The sequence below is a fragment of the Lolium rigidum genome, chromosome 5 (assembly GCF_022539505.1).
Source record: "Lolium rigidum isolate FL_2022 chromosome 5, APGP_CSIRO_Lrig_0.1, whole genome shotgun sequence".
NCBI lineage: Eukaryota > Viridiplantae > Streptophyta > Magnoliopsida > Poales > Poaceae > Lolium > Lolium rigidum.
Window position 1 is genome coordinate 170,737,557 of NC_061512.1, and position 7,081 is coordinate 170,744,637.

General features: G+C 45.5%; 2 protein-coding genes across 4 annotated transcripts; both read left to right on the forward strand.

The window, feature by feature from the left end:
* Positions 1 to 727: 727 nt before the first annotated feature.
* LOC124651162 (sodium/potassium/calcium exchanger 1-like) lies at positions 728 to 2,677 on the forward strand. 2 transcript variants are annotated; one of them, XM_047190296.1, is made up of 2 exons: positions 728 to 1,270; positions 2,495 to 2,677. In XM_047190296.1, the coding sequence occupies exons 1-2, from the start codon at positions 753 to 755 to the stop codon at positions 2,646 to 2,648; spliced, it is 672 nt and encodes a 223-aa protein (XP_047046252.1). In that variant the 5' UTR covers positions 728 to 752; the 3' UTR covers positions 2,649 to 2,677. The 2 variants fall into 2 exon arrangements, with proteins under 2 accessions (XP_047046252.1, XP_047046253.1); XM_047190297.1 differs by lacking the exon at positions 2,495 to 2,677 and having other exon boundaries at positions 728 to 1,452.
* Positions 2,678 to 3,652: 975 nt separating this feature from the next.
* LOC124657879 lies at positions 3,653 to 5,716 on the forward strand. 2 transcript variants are annotated; one of them, XM_047196357.1, is made up of 3 exons: positions 3,653 to 4,760; positions 5,189 to 5,243; positions 5,615 to 5,716. In XM_047196357.1, exons 1-3 carry the CDS (start codon positions 4,458 to 4,460, stop codon positions 5,617 to 5,619), a joined length of 363 nt encoding a protein of 120 aa, XP_047052313.1. In that variant the 5' UTR covers positions 3,653 to 4,457; the 3' UTR covers positions 5,620 to 5,716. The 2 variants fall into 2 exon arrangements, with proteins under 2 accessions (XP_047052313.1, XP_047052312.1); XM_047196356.1 differs by lacking the exon at positions 5,615 to 5,716 and having other exon boundaries at positions 5,189 to 5,536.
* The last annotated feature ends 1,365 nt before the right edge of the window (positions 5,717 to 7,081 follow it).

The following is a 7,081-nucleotide window of genomic DNA, read 5'->3' on the forward strand; positions in this document are numbered from 1 at the left end:
TATATGCAAAGTCGCCCCATTGTTCCCCGACGTTTGTGTTGACCACATCCCACAAGGTTGCAACCTGTAGTTTTACCTTCATCAGCAATGTCCACTTGACGTAGTTCGTTCGCATGAGGGGCGATCACCTGCCCGCCATCGTCGCTCTCGCCAATGATACCCTCGATGATCAGGGTTTCTCCCCCGTCTACCATGAGCCTGGTCAACGGTTGAGGGATGGATGGGCCTTGGGTGTCGAGCTTGACGTTGTTCCCCGCTTCTTCTCGTCATCATATCGTGACCGAGACATTTCCGGTCGGATCGAAAGCGTGACGCTCTAAAACCACTTGCAGTTTGCAAGACCTGAAACTCGATAAAAAAACGAGAGAACTCGAGATGAACCCCACATGCTTCTTTTACATTTTGACCATTTTATTGGGAATTTATTTCCTTGGCGAGAACATTTTCTCCTAGATTTTTTTAAGAACACATTTTCTTCTAGATCACTTTAAAGTTTGAATAGTTTTACAAATCAGACCAACGGGCCAGTCATGGTGCAAGGCTGGCCGGGATTGCTCGTCTAGTGGGCTGCCTATTCTAACTGGGCCTTGGCCTGGCGCCCAACAACAACAAAGAAGCTGTGACAGGCCAGGCCGTACTGTATTATCAGTTGCTCGAAAAGTGAGCAATCCTTTGTGGCACTGAGCACACGGCACAGCCTGCGTCCAGCCCCTTCTCGAAACCACCAGACTGCGCACGTGGCGGCCACCGAAATGGCCGAGGAAGGCAGGCTAGTCGCCGGCTCCGGCGAGCTGATCCGGCCGCCGCGGCTCGAGGACGCGGGCCTGGAGGACTGCGCGCTCCCGCCGGAATCCATCGCCGAGGCCTTCTCCCTGGCCGCCATGGCCGTCTCGTCCCGGTTCCCCCGCCTCTCCCTCTCCGACGACGAGGACGAGGGAGATGCGCCCCTCGCGCCGCGTGGAGGCTGCGTCGAGGACGCAGGACCCACCTGCGGGGCCATTCCCGACGCCCTCGTTGGCGCAGGGGGCGGCCGCGAGGGCGGCGCCGACGAGGTCGTGGTCATCGGCGGCGGCGGCGGCGAAGGAGGCGGCGATGAGGTGGTAGTCGTTGGGCGCGGAGATGAGGAGGATAGGGTTGTCGTGGTCGGGGGAGAGCTGCAGAAGAAGCTGGGGCAGGAGAAGGGTTGCGTCGATGGGATCAGAAAAGAAGAGGAGCAGAAGGAGGAGGAGGAGGACATTGCGGAGAAGGCGATCTTGGTGGAAGATTTCGCGTGAGTTTTTTTCTCTGTAAGATCGATGACATGCTTCCCTAGTATTTTCTGTATGTTTGATCTGTAATGTAGTGTTTGATTTAAGATCAGATCATACCAGTATGTAGACTATGGCGTTTAGCTATCAAATGGGATTCGACTGCTTAACTGCATTGCTGATGATTGCTGCTGTTTTCCTGCTACATTTGTGCTCGAATTGGTGGCATGCTAGTGGCTTTGGCAAACTGCAAATTCAACTTCACATATGACTGTGGTAAGGGTAAATTGTTGAAATGGTAAATGTGAGCAAGCTACTACGCTAGTGGTACTGCTACGTTTCATCCCACTCTATTCAAAGAGTTCAGAAACATATATTGGTATGCCAGGAGAAGTTTTCAGTTTCGTTACAGAAACATGACTGGGTTGAACTCATGAAGTCGGAAAGTAATAGAAGAGACTAAGCTAGTGTAGTACTACTAAGTTTCTTGCCACTCTAGTTACAAAGTTCACACATTGGTATGCCAGGAGGTGTTTTCAGTTTCGTTACAGAAGCTTGGCTGGGTTGAACTCATGGAGTCGGAAAGTAATAGAAGACAATAAATTGTAAAAAAAAAAAAGAAGAGAACAGACCTTCTGTTGGCTCTGAACATAATATGCGTACTGTTTTAACAAGAACTGAACTGGGTAGCATACTTACTAACATCCGTTGCAGTATACAGTACCACTCTTGCAAGCAAATCTAGTTTAAAAAAATCCTGTAAACCATAGGTATGCAAGTTCGCTAGCAGATTAGAGTGCTCATATCTTGACATCACAGCATATTGGTAAGTCAAAGTGAATAGAATCCTTGAATAGGATGCTTGTATCAAGGCCACATATGTATAACCGGTATTGCAATTTTACAAAGTTTAGCTGGGTTGGTGTAGTTTAACCATAGGGAGTGTTTGGAAAACCTTGAAGGCTGGCTTCAGGAAAAGAAGGTTATCCAGATTAACTAGCTACTGAGAGTGTGAAGAATTTTGCATTGGGTTAATATGGTGGGTCTTAGTCAAGGAGTCTCATTTAATTGTTCTACTGATCTTTTCAACCATGCGGGTAGCTTTCATGCTTAATAGTATTTTCTGTAACAAGATGAACTCTATGGTTCAACAGATCATGGTAAATGATTTCACCTAAGCTATCTAATAATCTCACTACATGGATTTATTTCGTTACTACTAGTACTACTGCTCTTGATCTGGCCAGCCACACTTCCTGGGAGAATTGCTGCAAAAAGATGATTGAGGTTGAATTGAATCTAAAGGACCTACCGATGGATAATTACCCTTGGGCAGACAGAGGACAAAGGGCTTTCATCTCGCGAAGAATCAGCATTAGTCCTGAGGGCACTATTAACTAAGCTAAATACCATTTTCACTAGTGGTCACAGGGGAGGTACGAGTTTTTCTTGAAATTGAGCTTCGGCCGGTTACTCATAGAAAATGACTAAAGCAAGGAGAAAAAAAATGAAGAATTCAATACTGATGAGAAGGTATTAGTTAGTGGGTGCAAACAAGCTTTTGTAACTAAGCTAGCATGTGATTGTGATGAATTACTTTTAGGCGAGGCATTACCTAACTAAGATGAAATTAGAAATGATAAAAGGCTATAGATGATAGCGTGTAGATGGCTGAAAGTTCAATAGATAACATTTGATCGTGTATGAGACTCAGAAAAATACTTTGTGCATACATCTCGATACGAAATGAGTGGTTCGACTTGCATTAAGTGGAACCAACTTGCACTAATTTAGAAAATACTTTGTCAAGGGTTGCAAGTTAAACCCTTGACCTGATTACTGGGAACCAACTTGCACTAACTGGAAATGAGAATATCTATGAACTCTCATTCTTGAGAGTATCTATGATGCAGATGTTTGGAGCTGCTTAACAAAAGATTATTGTTTTCCCTTTCCTCTCGAGACAGCTAAGGAACAAATAATTTTGTAGCATCAACACTAGCGCTTGCTAGTGCTTAACAGGTGCCCTCTAATTAATATAATGTAGCTATCCAACCACCTATGCTTGCATTACATAAAACGACTTGGGGACATGATTGCGTGTTTATATTTTTCCTCTTAAGCACCATGTAAAAGCATCTCGTGTTGCAAATACTGTGATAACATCAAAAAAAAATTGTGTAAGATTATTTCATCTGATCATATAAAATACTGGATATTATTTATACAGTGTTCGAATGTATCATTTTTTTATTTTCTTGACAAAAGAAGAAGCAAATTTAGACAAGATCAAATATGTTTTCACCTGAAATGGATATACATCACAATATATGTGGCTGCCACAGAGCCGGTCACCGTTATCATAGAAGCAGTAGTGATATGTGGATAAAGGTAAGATCCTTGGGATGAGCCAATTGGTTACCTGGGATTTCCTTGTCCCAGGAACTGAAATTATGTGGCACTGCCCTGTTGTAAACTGAGCCTTTTGCCTCGTTCTATAGACCATCTTGTGCAGAATACCCAGTGCAATCATCATGGGACAACAGGCATCCTAGGTTGGAGTTTAGTAGATGTTTGAAACTATTTGAAACAACAAACAGAATCTCTGCCTTACTGGGAGACATAGAAGTGCAAGAGCTTGGTCCTTGTTCTTTCTTGCATTAGAATCTCTCAAGAAAGTATCCCTCTCAGGAGCTTATCAGGAGATGGTGGTACTATCAAATGCAAAACAGCAGCATCCCATGTAATGACGATAGGAGGAAATACAGCTGTGCTGCATCGCATCAGTGTTAACAGTGTACTACTATTGAGAAGCACATGAGCCGACCGGCCAACAACTGCTTTGATGAATCTGTGTGGTAGTTTGTTCGCCGCAGGCTTAGCATGCTTGACGGAGCATTACTGATAATGATCGCGGGGGCATCGCTGTCTAATGGGGCCAAGAAGCTCAGCTAAGTTGGGCCACAGTGTGTGGCTGCATTATTGTGCTTGTTTGCCCGTGCCTATCGGATTCCTTGTACTTATGACAAGACAGTTTATCGTCATTTCTTACCACATGGTGCTATGCTTGTTAATGACTTTTGTTCTATTACGCCACGATTCTGAATCTCGGCATCTTCAGACTTTTTACCATGCTATTGTCACGCTAAAAGAATGGTCATTATGCAGCTGTAGGTAGCATTGTCTGTCACAGGTGGTGTATAACTGGAGATGCAGTGTCTTGCCATCCTGGAACTGGTTGCAAGCTGTGGCCATCCTTGTCACGAAGGTTTGTCTGATGTGGTGTGCTCTTTGCCATCTCAATCTGTAGAACATGTGAAAGATATGTCGAAATATTGTGGTGCAAAGTCTTGGTACGCCTCCCTTGAAGCTGTTCCTTCTAGGCTTTGTTTTTGTGATCCAGTTTTGACCGCTGACAGCGAGAGGGAGAGAGCAGCCATCTACCTCATGCAAAGCGTGGAAAGAGAATCCAATGCCATGGCCAACACAAAAGGGGCAGCATTTGAAGAAAAGGTAAGGAATGTTAACATGCTTAGGGCATGGCCAACGCTCCATGCTGGACCGCTGCTTCACAGATCCACGTAGGAAGATTAGCTGAAGTGGAAGAGAGTCAGAAAAAGTTGTATGCTTGCAGAGCCAAGTGATCTCCTGCAGGGGAAGCCACCGCTCCATGAAAAAAGCAAGGGAAAAGGAGGAGAGAGATGAGAGAGGAAAGGCTGCCAACGTGGGGTGAAGAGACTGCCTAGCGTTGAGCGATGGTGAGTTTGGACGGTAGCTCCACAAGAATATCTACATGGATTGGATGGGGCGGTTACATGTTACTGCCTCCATTGCTCATGCCCTTAGTGTCACCGATGATTGTGCATAGTGGAGATGATGATCTCTACCACCGTGCCTGATAATTATGCCAGTGAATACTCATGATATTATTGACCGTACAGGGAGCTACCACGGCCAAGATTGGATCTAACACCACTCCACCAGCCTTGCTCCATGGTTTGTCATTTCAATTCTCAATTTGAAAATCTTAAAAAAGACTTTAATAGTGATCAATGTGATGTACTGCCTGCATCTTGGAAGACCACGTCTCCATGGCCTAGTTGCCGCCCCGCTCATATTTTTTAATCACAATGTCAGTCAGATCTATGACTGTTGCCCCTTCACTGATCACTATACCATGTGCATGTCTCTTTCCCGGAAAGCGAGGATGATTTGGCCTCTGCTTGTTCCGGGGATATGGATTTAGCCATTCGATCGAGGTCAGCACTCAAGCTGTATTTGTTCATATGTGATAATTCCACCTGAAATTCTCATGATTCAGAATTCATCTACTGGTTGAATCGCTTATCTGATCTGCGGAATTTCAGATTGATGATACATCGTCTAGCGTTTGCCAGCATGGAGCTGAGTCACTATTTTGTCCTGCTTCATGCCAGGGCAGGGGAGGGCAGCGTGATCTGGTCTGGAGCACTTGTGTGTGTATGGGTCGTTAGCTATGCCTGGTTAAGTGTAAGGCTGGTGCCAATGCACCACACCACTATAGCCTGCCACGTCAGCTTTTTTTCTCACTCTCGCCGCACGGTCGCGAGTCGCGGCTATAGTGTCGACTCTCACTTCTCTCTCCTCCACATCAGCTTTTCTCTCTCCTCGACATCAGCATTTCTTTTTCAGATTACAACATTAAAAATAATGCAAGGAAATTATTTTATTGAACTAAAATTGTTATCGATTACATCATAAAAAAAATTACATAAAAATTTGAAAAGATTACACAAAAATTTAAAAAAATTACATAATCTAGGCATTAGCCCACACATGCTCAATCAAATCATGCTGGAGCTGTGTATACATCGGTGAGTCCCTCATTTCGGTGTCCATCTGAATCCTGGCTGCTAGGCTTGGTGGTGCATGGTTGTGTATTGCGGGACCGACATTGGAATCAAGCTTGTCTCATAGTTGTTCTCCAAATTTGTACCACGCTCATCGTCGATGATCATGTTGTGCAGAATGACACATGCACGCATGATCAACCCAAGAGTACGCCTCGAGTAGGAGCGTCTCGGAACTGCTAGAATGTTGAACCTAGCCTTCAGCACTCCAAAGGCACACTCGACATCTTTGCGCCAAGCTGAACAGTCGATGCTTTTAACTTTGTGGAAGAGTAACACCTTTCATGAACACCGGCCAGGAGGGGTAGATGCCGTCGGCAAGGTAGTAACCGTAGTTGTACTCGTGTCCATTCACCGTGAAGTTCACTACGGGTGCTTCTCCCCTAAGCACATCGGTGAACAACGGCGGCCGGTTGAGTACATTGATGTCGTTGTTGGACCCGGCCACTCCAAAAAAGGCATGCCGGATCCAACGATCATACGACGCAACGGCTTCTAAGATTATGGTAGGGTGTTTGATGTCTCCCTTGTGAATTGACCGAGCATGAGCCACTCGGGCGGTTCCTCCATCGCCAATGCATGCAATCGATGCTCCCTAACATGCCGGAAAGCCACGCTCCTCGGTTTTCGCTAACGGACGCCGAGTATCCTCGACATTTGGTCGACGGCAAAACGTCTCCCCGTAACGAGTCAATGATGCCTTCACAGAATCTATCTAGACAATCGATGAAGTTTGTCTAGCTAACTTAAGCCACTCATCTATTGTATCTGCGGCGGCTCCATAAGCTAACGGACGCAAAGCCGCACTACACTTTTGTAGGGAGAAAAACCGAGCACGGTTGAGAGCATCAACTCTTTGGGTGAAATACGAAGAGTATTCACCCAATCTATCCACAATGCGCGAGAAAAGGGATCGTCTCATCCGATACCTTCGCCGAAAGTAGC

Excerpts from the sequence above, each read along its gene's own strand:
- LOC124657879 (XM_047196356.1), top strand. The coding sequence starts at position 4,458 with ATGCAGTGTCTTGCCATCCTGGAACTGGTTGCAAGCTGTGGCCATCCT. Across the intron at positions 4,761-5,188 it reads GGGCAGCATTTGAAGAAAAG|GGAGCTACCACGGCCAAGAT; the intron begins GTAAGGAATGTT and ends TTGACCGTACAG.
- LOC124651162 (XM_047190296.1), top strand. The coding sequence starts at position 753 with ATGGCCGAGGAAGGCAGGCTAGTCGCCGGCTCCGGCGAGCTGATCCGG. Across the intron at positions 1,271-2,494 it reads ATCTTGGTGGAAGATTTCGC|CCACACTTCCTGGGAGAATT; the intron begins GTGAGTTTTTTT and ends TGATCTGGCCAG.